Source organism: Scaptodrosophila lebanonensis, unplaced genomic scaffold (genome assembly GCF_003285725.1).
Source record: "Scaptodrosophila lebanonensis strain 11010-0011.00,11010-0021.00 unplaced genomic scaffold, SlebRS2 tig00000112-arrow-arrow-pilon, whole genome shotgun sequence".
Classification (NCBI taxonomy): Eukaryota; Metazoa; Arthropoda; class Insecta; order Diptera; family Drosophilidae; genus Scaptodrosophila; species Scaptodrosophila lebanonensis.
In genome coordinates this window covers 243,928-265,709 of record NW_022060574.1, presented here as the reverse complement: position 1 = coordinate 265,709, position 21,782 = coordinate 243,928, and the positions used below count along the sequence as shown (strand labels likewise).

Here is a 21,782-nt window from a genome sequence, read left to right as displayed (position 1 = left end):
ACACAATCTTGAGCAAGTACGCCTCAACAATGAGCCCATTGCGTATGTAGAGCAGGCAATAAACCTGGGAATAAAAATAAACCAAACATTAACTTGGTGTGACCATGTCAATAAGGCAGTAGGTAGATTATATAGCGCAATAAGGCGTCTGTCTTTGACGCAGAATTTTCTTCCTGTAAAACTAAAGCTCCTTATTTCCAAAACATGCCTGACACCCTTGCTATTTTATGGGATTGAACTTTTTGGATACTGCGATGCAGTAAGTCAAAAAAAATTAAAAGTAGCCTTTAATAGCATAGCACGGTACATTTTCAACATTCAAAGAAGAGATTCAATAACGACATACACCAATAAAATATTCAATCTAACCCTTGACTCCTGGATTAAGCTTAGAACCCTAATCTTCTTGCACAAAATTATTGCACGTAAGGAACCAAATTATCTGCACTACAAAATTGCTTTCACGACATCAAGAAGAACGAACAACATAGTTTGCACTAAATTTAAATTAGCAATCTCGGAAAAACATTTCTTTATTTCTGCTGTTCGTCTGTGGAATGATCTTCCGCATAACCTAAAAACAATTAGCAGCGAGACGCACTTTAGAGTTAAGATTCTAGCACACTTACAAAACATTAACTAAATTAACGTTACCAAAAATTATAATTTTAACGACACACTTAGTTCAGTAGGCAATTTAGATTAAGTATAAAACTATTAAACTATTCAATTAAAAATATATAATTATAAAGAATAATGAAAATGTTTAATGTGAAAACTAAAACTATGATTAAATTGTAATGACTAGCGTAATAATTTAAAAGTAACCGATACTTGTAACGCTAGGATAAGGTTAATAAATAAATAAATAAATAAATAAAATAAATGAATGCCCATGATTATGCTTTTGGTATTCTATAAACTGCGTTAAGTCAGTATTTGTTACATCTGTGGTAACGAAATGATCAATGAAGCTATCACTGGAGAAATTGACGCTTCATTGTATATGGGGAGAACCTCCTTGTTGGAACTCAACTCGCCAATAGTACCTAATAACGTTATGTTCACCGAAAACACCCCAGCAAGCGACATAGTGATAGAGAAAGAAGGTAGGCCGAACGGACTAATCATGGCCATAACCCTGTTCTTTTCTGCTTCCCAATGAGCAGGTGACGTCCGAATACCTCTAAGGACCCTATAGCCTTCATCGTGGCGAAAGAGACGATCCATATGATCATCATTAAGGGCGTTAGTAGCTGTTATGCCGTGAGGGGCGCTATGCTTTCTTAAGCATATTGAAGTATTATTTCTAATCAGCTCTAACTTTTTATAATTAAAGAATAATTTATCAGTTCTACAACCTGTCCTATCTGCATTCAAAAGCTCAGACCTAACAATGGTTGTACAACTTTGGGAAGTTTTTCTTTTTATGCCAGCAAATATTGTTGGGAAAGCTAACTCTTCTAAGTCAGCATCAAGAATCATATCCAGGGGTCTTTGGCCTTCGCCAGGACCAATTATGATTCTTTGAATGGCAACATTATCTATTTGATTATTCTCAAGCAGAGTTACTTGACCCCCAGGATTTGCACATCTTCATCAATATGGGATGGCTCGCGACTTTCGCATAATTCCCTCCACTAATTCTGCAACTGCTCGTGGGAGGGAAGTCACGATATTGCTTACCGGTATAAGGACATTTACTACAGCTCCTTTAATAGCACTTTGGCGCTCAAAACCTAAAGACTTAATAGTCATAAATGGAAGTCGAGGAGAAATAAGGCGTTCCTCTAAAGGAGTAAGCCCTATAAGACAATCGGGCAAATTAGGAAAATCTAAGCCATTAGAAATGGAAAAATTTAGTTTTTTTATTAGTTTTAATACTGCCGGCATATATTTTGCAAAACTTGAAAATGCCGTCAACAGAAGGAAATTGACTGGAAGAATTAAAATGTCCGCACGTTTTATTTTTTCCGTTTGGTGCGGAAACCATAAGCGTTTGCAACAAACGCAAATTTGGTCTGGTCCCAACTTAACCATCCTATTATGCTATGGTAACTGAGCCTCCATATTATTGGGTACCATGACATTCTGAGAGATATTAGATAGTTCACCTTCATTTTGGGAAGCATTTTGCCGATTTTCTGCTTCTATATTAACCCTATTACTCCTATTACACGTTGGCTAATTCTCCTTGAGGCATCTAATGCTGCTTGTCGTGCTAACAACCGTGCGCTACGACGCGCTGACATATCACGCGCTCGTTCTACAATCCTTCTAATAGGATTGTCCCTAACTTGTGACCTATTAACCTTGTTCTGCTCTCTTTCTAATATGCGGCGTTCTACATCGGACGTTACTAAGGCCCTTCTATCAGCGTGCTGCCTCTGTTCATTAGCCCTATAGTTGGCGTCTATCCATCTCCGGCTTCTAAACTCAGTATTCTGAGTCTATTCGCTTGCTTGAAATTCCCCATTTAATCCACGTCTCCGTTTTCCAAATATCGTATTCTGACTTTGCTCCTGCTGTCTAACCGTAGCGGTACGCCTTCTAGTTGAACGCCGCACGCTATTATTTTCCTGCTCATTGTCCTTATCCTCTTCATTTGCTCCACGGTTCCGCTGTGAGAGTGCATTTCTTGCTCTTTCTGCCTGTGTATAAACAATGTTTTCCCTATTTGCCCTATTTCTCAAACGACGATTTTCAGCTCGTTGAGAACAGCAGCAAAAATACGAAATAAAATATATTTAAATATCCAGCGATGTCACCGCATCTTATGCACAAGCAATTGTTTATTAAGGCGTCAACTATTATTATTTAATTCCGTACAACAAACACTCTCACTTGCACTCGCCACAGCAACTTTCACGCCTAAAGTTGGCTGGCTACTGAAATCATTATGCTCGATTAAGCAATTGACCTGTCACCGAAAATCCACTCAATTACTCTTAATTTACAACCCATTAGTCTGTTTAATTGTTCTCTTTCTAATTTACACGCCCTTTACAAGTGCCGGTTGATTTGCTCTAGTGTGTTTGTGAATATCGCTCAACTTTCGTAAACTCTCTTAGCCGTCATTAAATTGCCTTTAATCGAGTTAAAAGTCATAAAATTAAATTATATCACCAATAAAGATCTAAAATTTTGAGAAATAAATAAATTAAATGTGTGCATATGCGTAGCAAACAATAAGTCACAAGTTTTTGTTTGATTTGCCGGCTGCGGGGAGAAACGTCGCAGCAGGGAAGGAGGGGCGGTTACTCTTAAAATATATTTTAGACGGCTCTCTCTTCTTCCTCTGATTGCTTTGACTTCATACAGTCGGGTGCACATGCACTTTGCACGTTGGCATCGTACGCAGAAATAACATTCTTTCTCTCGCAATTACACTGCCGCTCAACTGAATAGGTTCAAAGAATGCTGCCTTAATTTCGTCCAATATTTCAGCTTGTACTGCTTGGTGTCAACATTTTTTCTAATTCTAATTGGAAGTATTTACCGTTGTTTTTTGGTCGAATGGATCGCGGGAAACAATTGAATGACTTTGAAAAAGGTCAAATAAAAGGATATTCCCGCCTAAATCAGCGTGAAATTGCACTGATAATTGGAAGAAGTCAAATTGTTGTTGGTAATTTTGTGCGCAATGAAGAATTTTACGGGTAACATATGAAAGGAGAGTCTCCGCATGCGCCAACTCCAGCTGACAGGAGATTAATCCTTAGAACCGCCTCTAATTCCCAACGTTCTGCGGCTAAAATCAGGGAAGAATGTGGTGTAACCGCAAGTTTGGCAACGGTAAAACGGATTATTCGGAGTGTCAAGCATTTGAAGAGACTAAAAATAAAAAGAAAACCACCTCTCACACACGTGAGGCGGCACGCCTACGATTTGCCAGAAAGCACATGTCCTGGGACAATCAATGGTAGAAGGTAGTTTTAACGATGGAAAAAAATTCAGCCTGGAAGTACCGGATGGCTATAACTTCTACTATCACGACTTATGAAAGGAAGAATGTGTTTTGAGTCGAAATCACAGTTGTATAGGCGTCGTAATGGTGTGGGGTGAGATTTCGGACTATGAGACGTGTGAGCTTCAGTTTGTGTCAACAAAAATGAATGCAAATGTGTACAAAACTGTGATCCAAAAGGCATTTCCACATTTTTCTGATATTTTTAGACCGATTCCATGGTTGTATCAATAAGACAACGGTCCTATTATACCGCAGAAGTGGTAAAACAGTGAATCAAGGACCAAAATGTTGAGTTGCTCGAGTGGTCGCCATATTCACCTGACCTAAACACTATCGAAAACGCTTGGGGATTGTTGTCTCGAAAAGTATACGAAGGCGGGCGAAAATTTAACGACACTGAGAGCCTAATTGACGCCATACACAAATCCTGGGCTACTATATCGATTACAGTCCTAGAAAATTAATATAAGTCCTAAAGAGATCGAATCTTTGAAGATATTACAACCAACGATGGAAGTACTAAATACTAATTTACTCGTAATTAGTTTATTTTTATGATTTAAGTTACTAAAGCCATGCAAAACGCGTTTATTATTTACTTCTTAGTTTTCAAGTTACTGAACCTATTCAATTGAACCAAAAAAAAGGCATTTAATGTTATGTTTTTTTAAAAATTAAAAAAAAAAACAGGAGAGAACGATACAGTCGTGCAAGCCCGACAGTAAAATAGCCTGTACTCTCCACAAAAAAGAAAATTAAAAAGAAAAATTTTAAAAATAAAAAAATGAATTAATTAAGTAATTAAAGTAAACTAGAAGACATGTTTTTGTTCAGTTTTTACAGCATACATTTACATCACGTGCCTATTCGTGTTTATATGCGTGTATGTATGCAGCACAAAGTTGAACAAAAGCAGCAACAACAACAACAACTGCGGGCAGCGCTGCCGACAGAGCTGCAGGCAGCGCATGAGCAGCGATTTTACTTATGGCTATAACTTTCTTCAGAATCGACCTATCATGATGAAATCGCATACGGACACATTAGTACTAACTGGATGTACCTACCAAAATTGATTTCAAAATTCCGAGAATTACGGAAGTTATAAGAAAAAACACGAATTGCGGGGGAGTGGGGGGGGGGGGGTGCATCGAAAAAAAACTCAAACTCGTACTTTCTCGGTCTTAGGAGAATATGGAAACCAATTTTGGTTATTCTAGCTCTTATACTTTCTGAGATCCTTGCGTTCATACGGACAGACAGACGGACGGACGGACAAGGCTATATCGACTCGGCTTCTCATCCTGATCAAGAATATATATACTTTGTGGGGTCTGCCACGCCTCCTTCTGTGTGTTACATACATGCGCACAAAACTAGTATAGCCTTTCACCCTTTGGGTACAGGCTATAAAAAACGAGAAGAGCTAGGCCATGGCTGATATTCCTTGTTGTCGCTTTATTAAATACTAGCAGGTATTGCCCGTCTTAACCCGGCTCAATATAATGTTTCCAATTGTATTTATTTTGTGTGTGCATAACCTACCCATATGTTTTCACCTTATAAGTTACCAGTAGGAAGGCAATTAAGGTATTTAAATGAACATTTTCTGTTCCTGACAAAAAATTGTTCAGTAGTCCGTTACATTTTTGTTCTTGCCAAACTATTTCGTTAAACGAACATGACCACTATAACTAATATTTTTTAAGCTCGTTTTCCCCCCTTTGGAGCTAAAATGTTCCAAAAGCCTTTCTTAATGTGCTCCTACACTATGATGGATACTATGAAAGGATACTTGAGTCCAAATTTCATCTTTTACCGTTTGGGCTGTGCGTTGATCACCAATTAGTCAGGACAAACTGTTTTATATATAGAGATACCGCAACGTTTTAAGATAGACTATGTGCAAAAAAGGGGAATAATTATAAGGGTATATCCTAATTTTAAATTCACATTTGAGTCTTTTCGTGCCATATTGAGTCAATACGGTCACGCACAAACTCGGAATATGAAACACGGCACTCGTGTCAATGCCGTGCAGCGATGAGCCACGATCAAAAAGCACTGACAATTCTCATCTCAATTTGCTAGAGTAAAACTTTCGATAGTTGAAGCCACCGATACCATCAAAATATCGAAGTTTGAATGCAATAAGCAGAATATTTAAATAATAAAATCTAATTATTTATTGAGATCAATAAGAACAAATCATATACATACATACATCTGCCCGCAATGCGAAGCAGAATATGCGTAGCTGCGTTATTCGGTTTCTGCTTTACTATTGCTTACGCAGTCGTTGCCTAGCGACGGTAACTGTAAACTTTTGGCGTTTTGCCTTTGCAATTAACATTAAATGGTCAAAACGAAAGAAGAAGAGCGAGCCAATGACTTGCAGTTGTTGTTGTTTTTAGAGCATTATTTTTTTTACAATCAAACAACTGTGTTCGATTGCCCAATGTATACATTAATACGAATGTACATACATGCTATATTCATACACAGGCATACATACATACATACATATGTATGTTTCTCTTTACTTTTTCAACCGTACGTAGAGAACCGCACACATAGACACGAACTGTTGCTTGTTGTGTGTGTGAGTGTGTGTATGTGATGTCCCCGACTATTTGATATTTGTTGTTGCTGCATAAATTTATTAATGAAAACCCTAATACCAAATGCACTAAGCAAAGAAAAAAATGCTTTTAAAAATGTTATATAATTTTCAATTAATTAACATTTCTTGCTCTGTCAGTGCAAGACGAATGTACATACATACATATGTAGATACATATGTACATACATAGATGTGCACATATGTATGGACATTCACACATTAGTGTCTCACATTTTGCTTTGGCTATTTCAATCGTTTGCACGCAACTACATCAACAGCTGATTGCATGTGTGTGTGTGTGTGTGTATGTGTACTTAGTTGTCCCCAACTGTTTGATATTTTGTATTGTTTGTTCTGCCTGCTTTTGTAAAATGCATATTTTGAATGCAAAGTTGTAGATTTAGTTACGTAGATTACATTACCCAAATTTTAAATCGATCGGACTAAATTTATAACACAAACTTTTCATTTGAAATAGTGAATAAATATTTAAACCCCAATAATTCAAGCTCCAACACAATTTTCGAAAATCGAATGCAGTTTTGTTTGTATTCTTTAATTGATTTTAGAAACTAAGTTTTAAGTCGATCGGTTGAAAAATGCGGATTTTTCAAACAAACTTTGGAGCTACTTTTCCCCCCCTTTGGAGCTCGAATTTTCCAAAATGTGCGCATCTACACCATGATAGGATACTTGAGCCCAAATTTCAGCATCCTAGCTTATACCGTTTGGGCTGTGGGGTGTTGATTGTGTTTCAATTTTTCCACGGAAAACCCCCCTTTTTTCATGCCCCAGGAAAAATGGTGAAAAACCAAGTATACAGTTTTTCTTGTATTCTTTTTGAGAGTATACAAACTATGTTTGAAGTTAATTGGATGAAAATTGTAGATTTTTCATACAAACGTTGGAGTCCGTTTTCCCCCCTTTGGCGTTCGTATTTTCCAAAACCGCTTCTTAGTGCTCACCTACACCACTAAAGACAACATGTGTCCAATTTTCAGCCTCCTAGCTCTTACCGTTTGGGCTGTGCGTTGATTGCAAATAGCTTTTCGTTTACCGAATTTTCCACCGGAAAATCATTATTATTCAGGCCGCAGGAAAAATATTGAAAATCCAAGTATACAGTTTTTTTTTTTTGTATTCTTTGTAAGAGTATACAAACTAAGTTTGAAGTTAATCGGTAAAAAATTGTAGATTTTTCATACAAACGTTGGAGCTCGTTTTCCCCCCTTTGGAGCTCGAATTTTCCGAAACCCCTTCTTAGTGCTCACTTTCATTTTAGCTTCCTAGCTCTTACCGTTTGGGCTTTGCGTTGATTGCAAATCAGTCAGTCAGGACAAACTGTTTTATATATATAGAGATTGAAGTTCATGTGCACACACATGTATATTTATTTATTTATTGTCATCGACAAACAATGCAGTCGAAGAACATAATAAAAATGAATACAATAGAGAACTTAAACTAAGTAAAACTAAAGAAAAAAAAGCATATAAAAATGACAAAAATATCTAATAACGAATTCGACACGGTGGGGGAATTTTATTTGCCAAACGGTCAGCTATGCCCCGATTCACAGCAGAGAGTAGTCAGATACGTTATTAGACCTATCAAAAAAGAAGTGAAGATGAAAAAATATAGCAATAAAAGATAGAAGAAAACAAACTAAAATTAAAATACTTAAAAAATAAAAGATAAAATATAGTAATTAAAATTTAAAGGTGAAGAATCACTGACCCGTTGGGGGAAAATATATTAGCTACAGCAGTGGTGATCAGTTATTCTGCCGGAGGTAGCTGAAAAAAAAGATGATTTTAGTGAGGGGAGAAAGAGCTCACTTGAGATTAAAAAGTAAAAAGTATTATAATTAGCGCATAATACTGTGCATGGCGTAATCACTAGTGCATCTGTTAAGTTGAAGAGGCAGAAAGTTCCTTGCTGGCCTAGAAGGAACAGAAAAATCAACATCTCCGACAATCAATTTGTGGAGGAACAGAACACCAAGAACTATCCTACGGTGAGCTGAAAAAGGCAGGTTCATAGGATGGTAATCGCAGATTAGGATCCCAGTTTAGACCACGAAGAGCAAAAAGAAGAAATTGTTTCTGAACCGACTCAATACGATCCTGATGCAATTTATACTGAGGACACCAAACACATGAGCAGTATTGTAGCACTGGCCGTACTACAGAACTGTACAGTAACTTGGTGGTGTAGGGGTCGTTAAATTCTCTGGACCATCGTTTAATAAAACCAAGAACACCCTTAGCTTTGTTAACGAAAGTGGATATGTGAAGATGAAAGTTTAGCAATACCTCTATAGTTGGAAATGTCTGACTTACAGCCCTTTTTGTGGAGTGGTATAATGAACGATTCTTTCCAAGAAGCAGGAAAGATTAAAAAGCCCAAGCAACGGTTTGCAGAGGGAAGTACTAGAACTAGGAATGTTGTCAGGCCCAGGAGAGAATGAAGCTTTTACAGATTGTATATTAGATAAATAACAAGAATCTGAAATTATTGGAGCAAATATAGAATTTGAAGGCATAATGAGGAAGGGGTAAGAATTACCGTTAAAAGACGCGGAGGAGTACGTCGACTGGACAAAATTTGCAAATAATTCAGAACTTACAGAGTCATTATTGGACAGGAAAAATGACGATGGCAAAGTCGAAGATTTTCGCTTAGAATTTACGAAGTTATAGAACTTTTTAGGGTCATGTTTAAATTGGAGCTTGCAACGCTCAAGATAATTTGTGTAACATTAGGAGTTTAAAAGAAGAAAATTAGATTTTGAAATACAATATTTAGAAAAGTCAGCACCTAAGCCCGACTGCTTGAACCCTTTGAAATATTTGGATTTTATGTTTTTAGGTTAGAAAGTCTACGCGTAAACCATGGAGGCTCAAGAGAAGAACTTGATGCGACGCTATTGGGAACACAGACATCGAAGATGGAATACATGGTGTCATAAAAAAATTTTGAAGCAACATTTATATCGACGGCGCTATACAAGAAAGACAATTAGCATTAGAAATCAAACTGTTAAGCATAACAAAATCATATTTACGAAAGCATTTGCGAAGCAAATTACACTCAGAAGACCATGCACTAGAACTAGAAAAGGGAAGACAAATTTCTTGAATAGGATGATAAATATCTTCAGGCAGTGTTAAAGGAGAAGATCTAGAAACAACAACATTAGTGATATCATTAACAAACACCAAATCGAGATATCTATGAAGGTGATGGTTTTTTTCTTTTTTTTTAATTCCTTTTTTACTCCACTTGGGAGGGGAGGAGCTTAGAGCTTCTACAAGCACTTTCCATCGAACTCTATTTCTGACCGTCTGTCTAGTTGTGTCCCATGTTATGTTGTTATGGGATAATTCCTGAAGGGTGGTCCGTCGCCAGGTTATCTTAGGTCTGCCGACCCGTCTGCTTCCTTGGGGGTTCCAGTCTAGCGCCATCCTTACAATGCTGTGTGGGTCCTTCCGCAGTGCGTGGCCAATCCACATCCATTTATTCTTCCTTATCTGGAGGTGGATTGGTGACTCACCAGTCATGCTCCACAGGTCTGCGTTTGATATTCTGTTCGGCCAGAATATAATTCTGAGGCATTTGTTTATAAATGCCTGCAGCTGTTGGATCACTCTTTGTGTGGTCAGCCACGTCTCCCTCCCATACAGTAATGTGGATTTCATGCAGGCATTGAAAATTCGGAGTTTGGGTTTTCTGCTTAACTGTCCGCTTCTCCATATGCGATACAGTCATGAAGGTGATTGTATATTGGATTGGATAACTAAAGAAAGTTCCAGCTCCAACGCAATCCAGAAAGTCATGCTGTGACGAAGGAATAAGGAACTATTAAAAAACAAGAGAGAACGCTAAAGTCGAGCAAGCCCGACAGTAAAATAGCCTGTACTCTCCACAAAAAGGAAAATAAAACAAGAGAGAACGCTACAGTCGAGCAAGCCCGACAGTGTAATACCCTGTACCCAGGTAAACTTCCGTCACTGAGTTATATGCGCCCATAGCAGCAGCAAAAAGAGGAAGAAGAAGAGCGAACTTGTTGCTGCAGTTTGTGGGGGTTGTACTGGCGAGAATTTGTTTCGCTAATAACTTTTCTTAGAATTGACCGAATTGAATTGAATTTTGAACAACAGTAGACAATTATATATAAGCTATGTGTGCAAAGTTTGGTTTAGGTAGCATTTGAAATGTAGACGCTATTGACGAAATTCTGCAGCGGGGGAAGGGGGGGAAAATTAAAAAAAAAAAAATAAACTCGTCCTTACTCGGACCTAGGAGAATCTGGATGCCAACTTTGGTTATTCTAGCTTTTATAGTTTCTGAGATCCTCGCGTTCATCCAGACGGACAGACGGACGGACATGTCTAGATCGATTTCTCTCGTCATGCTGATCAAGAATATATATACTTTATGAGGTCGGAGATGCTTCCTTCTGTATGTTACATACTTTGCACAAACCTAATATACCCTTTTTACCCTACGGGTACAGGGTATAACAAGTAAAAAAGCTAAAGTCGGGTGTCCCGACTTTGAAATACTCTGTACATATGTTTACAATAATTATAGAAAATAAAAAAAATTAAGAAAATTAAAAAAAAAAAAATTTTGATCGATTTTACCTTTCTCGGTATTCGAACTCACGTAAATGGTGTATAATTGCACATTTACATAGCAATTGCGTCTGTGTGAGTGTATGTATGCCTATGCGCATCTATTCGTGTCTGTGTAAACATGTTAGCAGTCAACTAAACAGCAACATCAACAACAGCCGCGGGCAGCGCTGCAGCAGCAAATATATTTATGGCTATAACTTCTTGTTAAATCGGTCTATCATAGTGAAACTTGGCATACGGACACATAATAACTAACTGGTTTAGTTTAGTTCGAAATTCCAAGAATTACGGGAGTTAGAGAAAATCGTTATTTGCATGGGAGAGGGGCGTTGAAGGGAAATTCCAAAATACACATTTTCTGCGTATTCACACAAGGCATCTGGGACTAAAATTTGGTGTTCCTAGGTCTTATAGTCTACGAGATATAGGCGATTATACGAATGGAAAATCGGGAAAACCCCCATAGGGGGGAAGTGGGGGGGAAATCAAAAAAATAAAACAAACAGACAGACAGGGCTAGATCGACTCGTCTCGTCATGCTGTTACATTTTTCAGCTCCCGCAAACCTAATATACTTCTGTACATTTCATGTACAGAGTATAAAAACTGTGATATGCTTGTATCAAAAAAAGTGCTAAAGAACTACTAAGAAACCATGCTAAAGCAAGTTGTTATTCTCATTTCAATCGTAAATTCGGAGCCTAGCATATACTTAACGAGCTAGCAGGAATCCCACAATGTTTGTTTGTTAGTAGGGTTTTGGTTCGAATCACGCCGGAACCATCAAGGCTGAAGACTGACTGAAATTTAAAATGTGTGCATTGTTAAAACTAATGGGAATAAACATGTGCGTATATGTATGTACGTACGTATTTTACATGATGTGAATACATGTTGGGAATAACACCTTACTTTGGAATGGTGTCTTAGCAGTCCCTTAACATTATGCATTTTAAATATTAGACTTATTAATATGACACATATTTTTAATTTAAAATTTTAAAATTAATGCAAATATACGCTCCTAGCTTCTTTTTATACCCCGTAACCAGAGGGCACAATAGTTTCACAATATAATATGCACAGGAGAATTGATCCCGCTCGTCGTTTTCTTTCATTTCTTGTTTTACATTAGAAATTATTATTAAAAATTTATGGATCGATGTTAAGTTTTTCGCTGCATCGATGCTTGACATGGCGATTTTTGTTTCCGATGTAAAACGTCGATGTTCATTTCAGATTTACATCACTAGTATGGAGGTAATCCTTTGGGTAGCAATAGTCAGTGACGGATTATGTTGTTTCCTCTCAGGATTTTGGCGTGACGAAAACATTCTTCTGACCATTGGTTGGTTACTCTCATGCGAAGGGCCGCCAGCGTGACGCTCATTTTCCCCATGAGATGTATTGGGAGTATTCCCAGAATCGCATAAAGTGCGTCGCTGGGAGGGGTGCGAAGTGCACCCGAAATCGTTAGTTCAGCCTGTCGTTGAACTTTATTTAGTCTCTGAAAAGACGAGTTTTTTTGTCAGTGATGGCCACCATATAGAGACTCCATATAAGAGTATGGGTCTGATTATTGCAGTATATAGCCAATGACCACGTAGGGGGCCATGCCCCATTTCAGTCCAATGGATTTCCTGCAGGTGTAGAGTGAGATTGTGTCTTTCCTCTCTCTGTCCTCGATATTCAGGGCCCAGTCCAGCTTCCTAGTATATTTGGCTGAGCTGCTGAAGGAAAATGGTATCCCATTTGGTAATTGGGGACGAAGAGGTGGAATAGTATCAGCTCTGTTTTGCTGGGGCTTATACTTAGGCCACTTGACGCCGCCCAAGTAGACAGTATGCTTAGTACATCGGTCATGCGTTCGCACAGTTTAATGGAATTTACCCGAGAAGGAGATGGTCACACGCCATTCGCATAAGCCACCGCACGGCATCTATCCCATCCAAGGATCGTAGGAGTGTGTTGACTTCCTCGTTCCATGAGAGAACGCCGCCCTGAGGCGTTCCGCTACTTACATATCTGGATACCGTGGACAGCCCCAGTGTGGATTTGATAGACCGCCTGGTGAGAAGCTGTCTTACAAGTTCCACAATGGAGTCGTCCACACCCAGGTTTGTAAGTGATCTTGTGGTGGCGTTTGTTTAAGAAGGCGGTAAAGGCATAAAGTTTGGTATTGAGGGCCTTTTCAATACTCGAAGTAACGGCGTGGAGTGCCGTTTCTGTAGACCTGCCTTTACAGTAGGTATGTTGGGAGCTTGAAAGCTCTGAGAGCGGGATCATGCTTCTTAAATGGAGGCCTAAAAGTCTCTCGAACGTCTTTACTTTGAAACCCGAGAGAGGTGGTATGCGTGGCTATTATTATGGATATTATTTTCTGATAATAGATCAGTCAGAGCGTGAAGTGGACTAACGCTTGGCGCGTTGCTGGTCAGCCTTGTGCTTGTGGAGCTGGGAAAGTGGGTACCTAGAAGCAGCTTAAGTGACTTCTCACTTGAGGTTGTCCAAGTCTTGTCTGGCTTCTGAAGGTATCCCGACGTGGGGAGAGTTTTTGGGAGAACTTTCCTTAACCTTGCGGCGTCGGAGGTGTTCTCGATATCGGAGCAGAAGTTTTGCCAAGAGGATCGTTTCGCCTGTCTGAGTATTTTCTTGTACTCTGACAGGCTCTGCTTGTCCACTTGGAAATGCGGTTATAGGGTGTGTTTGACGCTAAGTGAGATCAAGAACCTGGCTTCGATTCCTAATCACAAAAGTTGGATCTGAGCCATCATTACAAAGCAGTATGTTAGTAGTCAGTATGTTAGTAGTTAGGAGGTAGTTAAAAATGGACTCACCCCGTAAGTTAGTGTCAGTGCTGCCCCACTGAGTGTGATGAGCGTTGGCGTCGCGTCCTATGAGCAGATCTATATTTCTCTGCCTGCTGTCCTCTATGAGCTATCTCGTAAGCCATGTAGGCGGAGCATTTTCTTATAGGCTTTGGCTTAGCCTCTAAGCACGCCTTTATGTTGTCGCCGTCGCTAAAATTGGATAGTAAGAAAATATTTATGTTTTTCTTGAATAAAATGCAGGTTCGGGTCTTGCCTGTGCTGTTTGCTGTGATCAGATTGTACTCATTCATCCTCAATCCAGAAACTTTGCCTCTGCAAACCCAAGGTTCCTCAATGTGGACTGCGTCGACATCGTCTTTGCTAAGACAATGTAGTAGGGCAGCTGCTGCTGCTTTGCAGTGGTAGAGATTAATCTGTAGAAACCTCAAAGGCATCTACATCCATCTCCACCACTGTCCTGTCGGCCTCGTTATCTCAAGAAGGTGGTGCTTCATTATTTGCTACACACCTTGTCTAGTCATAGTCAGATCTAATTCCGCCTTTATTTGCCTACAGCTCATGTTATTGTTAGTAGCTATGTCCTTTACTCCGCTAGATATCAGAGCCGGAGTTCCTTTATACCGCTAACATGCCTATCATATCAGATGGAAGACTACAGGCTGCCGCGTATGCCGACGACACGGCCGTTTTGGCAACGATGTCTCGTCACAGACTGCCACTGACTGCTAGATCCACTCGTCGCCTAAGAAGATACAAGGTGTGTTCCAAAGTAAACAGGACTTTTTCAAAAAAACAGAACAAATGGTTTTTTCGGCAAAATCAATTTATTTTATTCAAAATAGTCTCCTTCTGCTCCAATACAGCTTTTTGCACAATCCAAAAGCATGTCGAACGAGTGTTTTAGCTCGTTGGCCGGTATGGCCACCAGTATGCCGGTGCAAGTCTTTTGAATGGCCTCTACGTCTGCATAACGCTTTCCTTTCATGAGCAAATGCATTTTTCCGAAAAGGTAGAAGTCGCACGGTGCCATATCAAGTGAATACGGCGAGTGGTTAATGGTTAAAGTGTGGTTTTTGGTCAAATAATCGGTCACAATCGGTTGGATTCTGATCAATTTTCGTCAGTCAATTTGTGCGGAACAAACCGTGCACACCTTTCGTAAGCCCAAATGTTCGGTCGAAATGCGATAAATCGATGTTTTGGAGATGTTCAATTCCATTTCCATCAATTTTAATGATGATTTCTGCTGATTTTTGATGAATTCACGCACAGTTTCGGGGGAATTTTCGGTGATCACGAATTTTGATTGGCCCACTTGTTGATCGTCATTTATGTCCTCACGACCACTTTGCAAACGTTGAAACCACTCGTGCTATCTTCTATGGGATAGGCAATCATCGCCATAAACTTGTTCCATCAATTGAAACGTTTCGGTAAAAGTTTTACCAATTTTAAAACAAAATTTAATGTTGGCTCTTTGTCCGAAGCTCATTTTCGCACCGATAACACAAACGTACTGACACTTAAAACGCAATAGCTTCACTTCCAATCGATGAAATGTCATGAAATTCTCACTGGACAATCGATAAAGATAGCAGATTCTAACGCACCAGTCGACATATAGATAGTGCCACCAGGGGGCGCTAGATTCAAAAAGTCCTGTTTACTTTGGAACACACCTTGTATAATTGTAAAAGCCTCAGACGGAACACTTATTTGAAACAGCGCTATTTCACGAAATAGCGCTATTTCGAAATAGATACACTGGCCGTCGATTTACTGGCAATATAGGCTGCTATAGATTAACAAGTGGTATCCGAAGATAATCTTAATACAAAAACTTGTCTTCTGGGAATTATAACAGTAAGAGACGGGCGCTGAGACAGAGCAGCAACTAACGCACTTTCTGCAGCTCGTGATGAGACTGCGGGGGATATTGCAGAAAATTTTATAGAGGAAGCTTTCTTAGAAGCTTTCGAGGCCACTACTGTCTTGCTTACAGCAGGAGGTTCTATCAACGGGGCTAAGGTGACATGAGCAGGAGAAGGCACAGGGGAAATTTCAAACAAATTTCCAGGGAAGCAGACAACGAGGTTGCTGGCGATAAATCAAGATCCACTGGAGAACTTGGGCGTAATGATGTTGACGGGGCCGAGCAAGACGGTACCTCTAGAATATAATTATTATAATTTCATACACATTGTTAAAACGTAGCGGGGCCTATTATTCAGGTTGAGATTGTTTGCGAAGATAGAATACGAAACTATTAGTCGACAGACAAAGACTGCCTGAACTTTTAAAAAAATAATTTGTAGAGGCCAAAGTTTCATCAGGTGATGAAAATATAAAAACCCTATATCAAAAATTCTTTATTTCACTCTTATAAATTATCTCAAAATATTTTTATTTCAGGATCTACTAATGGCGTCAAGTGACAGAAACGGTTTCAAAGGATTTCGAAAGCAGTTTAGTGGACGGTTCAAGCGTTTAGTAAATAAAAAACCGGACCCCGAACCAGTGATACCACCAGAATTAAAGTCTCAGCTGAAGACTATTTATGTCTACTAAATAAAAAAAATATTGTACATACATGAAAAAAATAAAAGGTATACTTATATGTAAACAGAGGGCTTATCGCTATAACATTTTAAGATCCTCGTCACCATGACAGGGCTTAGGAAGATATGCATATATTACCTATATAAAAAATATGAAAAAATTCTATTGAGGCTTGCGTCCAATTCACACGACTCATCCGCCAAAATTAAAGAAAAACAAGAACAGCCCACAGCCCAAACGGCAAGAGCTATGAAGCTGAAATTTGGGCTCAAGGATCCTATCATAGTGAAGGTGCCTACTAAGAAGAGATTTTGGAAAATTCAAGCTCCAAAGGGGAGAAAACGAGCTCCAAAGTTTGTTTGAAAATTCTGAATTTCTGCACCGAACAACTTTAAATTTGATTTTTATAATCTATAAAAGAATACAAACAAAACTGCATCTACTGCATCTGTAATCTACGTAACTAAATCTATAACTTTGCGTTCAAGGATTTTCAAAATATGCATTCTACAAATGCAGGCAGAACAAACAATACAAAATATCAAACAGTTGGGGACAACTAAATATCCATACACACATACACACACACACATATATAAGCAGCTGTTCGTGTAGTTGCGTGCAAACGATTGAAATAGCCAAAGCAAAATGTGAGACACTAATGTGTGAATGTACACACATACATACATATGTACACATCTATGTACATGTACACATCTATGTACATGTACACATCTATGTACATGTACACATCTATGTATGTATGTTCATTCGTCTTGCACTGACAGAGCAAGAAATGTTAATTAATTAAAAATTATTTAACAGTTTTAAAAGTAATTTTTTCTTTGTTTAGTACATTTGGCATTACGGTTTTCATTAGTAACTTTATGCAGCAACAACAAATTACAAAGAACGCAAATATCAAATATCACTCACACACAGAACAAGCAACAGTTCGTGTCTATGTATGAAAAAGTAAAGAGAAACATGCATGCATATGTACACACATATGTATGTACTAGCAGGTATTGTCCGTCTTAACCCGGCTCAATATAATGTTTCCAATTGTATTTATTTTGTGTGCGCATAACCTACCCATATGTTTTCACCTTATAAGTTACCAGTAGGAAGGCATTTAATGTATTTAAATGAACATTTTCTGTTCTTGACAAAAAATTGTTCAGTAGTCCGTTACATTTTTGTTCTTGCCAAACTATTTCGTTAAACGAACATGACCACTATAACTAATATTAATACTCTGTACATGAAATGTACAAGAGTATATTAGGTTTGCGCGAGCTGAAAAATGTAACAGGCAGAAGGAGGCGTGGCAGACCCTACAAAGTATATATATTCTTGATCAGCATGACGAGACGAGTCGATCTAGCCCTGTCTGTCTGTCCGTCCGTCCGTCCGTCCGTATGATCACCTAGATCTCAGAGACTATAAGAGCTAGAGACACCAAATTTTGCACAAAGATGCCTTATGTGTGTACGCTATACGAGTTTGTTTTATTTTTTTGATTTCCCCCCCCCCCCCCACTTCCCCCCTATGGGGGTTTTCCCGATTTTCCATTCGTATAATCTCCTATATCTAAGAGACTATAAGACCTAGGGACACAAAATTTTAGTCCCAGATGCCTTATGAGAATACGCAGAAAATGTGTATTTTGGAATTTCCCTCCCTCTCCCCTCTCCCCCGCATATCGCGATTTTCTCCAACTCCCGTAATTCTTGGAATTTCGAACGCAATTTTGCAAATGCCTTTAGTTAGTTATTATGTGTCCGTATGCCAAGTTTCACTATGATAGACCGATTTAACAAGAAGTTATAGCCATAAATATATTTGCTGCTGCAGCGCTGCTCAAGCGCTGCCCTCGGCTGTTGTTGATGTTGCTGTTTGGTTGACTGCGAAAATGCTTACACAGACACAAATAGACGCGCATAAACATTCATACACTCACATAGACGCAATTGCTTTGTATATGTGCAATTATACACCCTTTACGTGAGTTCGAATACCAAAAGAGGTAAAATCGATCACATTTTTTTTTTGATGATGATCTAAGAAAAGAGCATAATTTAGTTGTACTGCAAAACCGTGCCGGTGGTGTAATGGTATGGGGAGGAATAACATACTATGGAACCATAAAATTGCAATTTTTTGAATAAATCCGTATGAATGCCACAGCATGATAACGTAACGTACCTATATATGCTGCATGAGTCGTAAAGTCTTGAATTGAGCGTCAAAACGCGCCATTATAAAAATGTTTGGGGAGTTAGCTCTCAAAGTATACGAATCGGGAAAGCAATACCACCCAACTGAATCGGAACTAATTGAAGGACCATTTCACTAAATTATATGACTCCTTAACCAACTGGGTGTAAGAGGTCATAGTAAGCCGTGGTGCTTCAATACATTATTAGTTCTTTTTAATTAAGTTAAGAAAATACAATATTTTACAGAAAAATATAATTTGGGGGTCTGTAGTGTCCCTTTTCTTATGTTATTCAATATTTACATGAAGGTGTGCTAATCAAATTTCGCAAAAATTATTTATTTATTAATATTTAACAAAGAACTGCTAACTTTACAAGAAAAAGAAATGTAAAATAAAAAAAATAATAATAATAGGAAGAAGAAAAGAAAACATAAGTATACAAAAGAATACAATATATTAAATAGTATAGCTTAAAATAAAGTTCAACAAGTGAAACAAGTAGTAGAGTAAGATAGGACAGTCTCTAGTTAGAATCAAGTTGCAAGTATTTTAATGATGAAATAGTCTAATGGAGTGTTCGAAGGCTATGTTGTGTGAAAAATGTTTGTAATTAGAACACAACACTCAAAGTGATTCATGAGCAGCAAAGTTAGGTCTACAAATAAGCAATCAAAGGGTACGAAATGCATGAGTAAATCTTAATGGAACTGCCAAGTCTACGAGGCTAAGAAGAAAAGGGAAGTCTATATCACGAGAAAGAAGTTTGTGAAGGAGGCTAACTCCTGAACAAATTCTACGGTGGTGTAAGGATGGTAGGTCTATTAGTTTTAATCTGGATCAATAAGGAGGCAAGCGGCTGTGCGGGTCCCAATTTAGACTCCGAAGAGCAAACTGTAAGAATTGTTTTCGGACAGATTCAATTAACATTTGTTGTTCATTGTATTATGGACTCCATACGCCAGAGCAATATTCCAAGATAGGGCGAACCAAAGATATGTGCAATGATTTCAAAGTGCACGGATCGTCAAACTCTTTCGACTAACGTTTTATAAAAGCTAGAAGTCCTCTTGCCTTCGTGACAATAACTGAAATATGGATGTTAAAGCATAATTTATTATCAACAAGAAAGGAATGCTAAAGTCGAGCAGGCTCAACTCTTAAATACCCTGTACCACCCCACAAAAAAGTAATTAAATTAATTAATTAATTTAATTTAATTAATTTAGTTAATAAATTAACTAAATTAAATATGAAATATTCCATGCATGCATACATACATTTACATTTACATCAGAATCGTGCCTTATGCGTGTTTGTGTACTTGTACATATGTATGTATGTGTGCATTGGGCCTGGTTATATGGCTATAACTTTCTTTCCGATCATTCTATCATAATGAAACTTGGTATACGGTATATATAATCAATAACCTAATGTGACTACTAAATTTTAGTTCAAAATTCCAAGAATTACGGGAGTTATAGAAAATCGTTAATAGGGGGGAGTGGGGAGGAGGATAAGAAAAAATGAACAAACTCGTCCTTTCTCGGTCTCAGGAGAATCTGTGTACCAAGTTTGGTTATTCTAGCTCTTATACTTTCGGAGATCCTTGCGTTCATACAGACAGACAGACGGACATGGCTATATCGACTCGGCTTGTCATGCTGATCAAGAATATATATACTTTGTGGGGTCTACCAAGCCTCCTTCTGTGTGTTCCATGTGCACTCGCACAAAACTAATATACCCTTGTACCCTTTGGGTACAGGGTATAAAAAGTTCACCAAAATCGTTAACTGTGGTTATTCTATTTAAAGTAGAATACCCAGGAGTATAGGAAACAAAATTGGGCAGCCTGGCGGTGGAAGATCATATAGCTGCATTTCGAAAGGTTAAGCGACAGAAGGTTATTAGAACACCACAAATGCAATTCATTTAGGTCAGAAGATTCAGATGTGATAATACTTGTAGATCAGAGTACGACATGAAAAATTATTACGTCATCGGCATAAATTAGGATATTTGAATAGGAACCTGCGGCAGGTCATGTATAAAAAGGACAAACAACAACGGCCCAAGGTGACTACCTTGTGGCACGCCAGAGGTGACATTAACGGCTTTTGCCAGTGCATTTTAATATAATACGCTTTGAGTTCTTTTACATAAATAAGAAGAGATCTAGTTTACTAAATACGGGGGGAAGCCAACGAGTGAGAGTTTATAGAACAGAAGAGCGTGATTAACTGAGTCAAATGCGTATGAGGGATGTGAACTCAATTATGTTGATAGACGTTGATCTATGGGGTACAAAACCATTCTGAGATGAGGCGATTATCGAATTGCAAAGATGTTGCAGCTGAGAAGTTACTAACTGTTCCATAAACTTGGGTATGTCAGATAGCTTAGCGATACTCCGAGGTCTTTCTGAGATATAGATGATTATACGAACAAAAATCCACCATGCAAGGGAAGTGGGGGGAACATTAAAAGCATCTGCACAGCGTACACATATAAGACATCTTTGTGCAAAATTTGGTGTCTCTAGCTGTTAAAGTCTCTGAGATCCAGGTGCTCATACGGCGGACAGACAGGGCTAGATCGACTCGCCTTGTCATGCTGATCAAGAATATATATACTTTGTGGGGTCTGCCACGCCTCCTGCCTGTTTCATTTTTCAGCTCGCAGAAACCTAATATACTCTTGTACATTTCATGTACAGAAATAAACTAAGGATAGGACGCTTTCTTTAACGAAAACTGTTGCGACAAGTTCTTTGATTGCATAACTCACGCTATGTTGTAAGGCGGAAACGTGCAAAACTTCACTTGACAATAACTTTATCTAGGATGGTCCACATGCTCTTTTTGTAGGGCGGCGTATAAGACCGTGTAATTCTATCGGTGAGTCTATCTCAAACTGACACAGCGTTGTA

General features: G+C 38.5%; 1 protein-coding gene across 1 annotated transcript in view; it reads left to right on the top strand.

The window, feature by feature from the left end:
• Positions 1-16,690, top strand: part of LOC115628204 — a 34,426-nt gene extending 17,736 nt beyond the window's left edge. The window contains exon 2 of the mRNA XM_030524197.1: positions 16,480-16,690. Coding sequence (XP_030380057.1) covers positions 16,480-16,635 — 156 coding nt within the window. The 3' untranslated portion in view covers positions 16,636-16,690. The remainder of the gene's footprint in view (positions 1-16,479) is intronic.
• Positions 16,691-21,782: the final 5,092 nt, after the last annotated feature.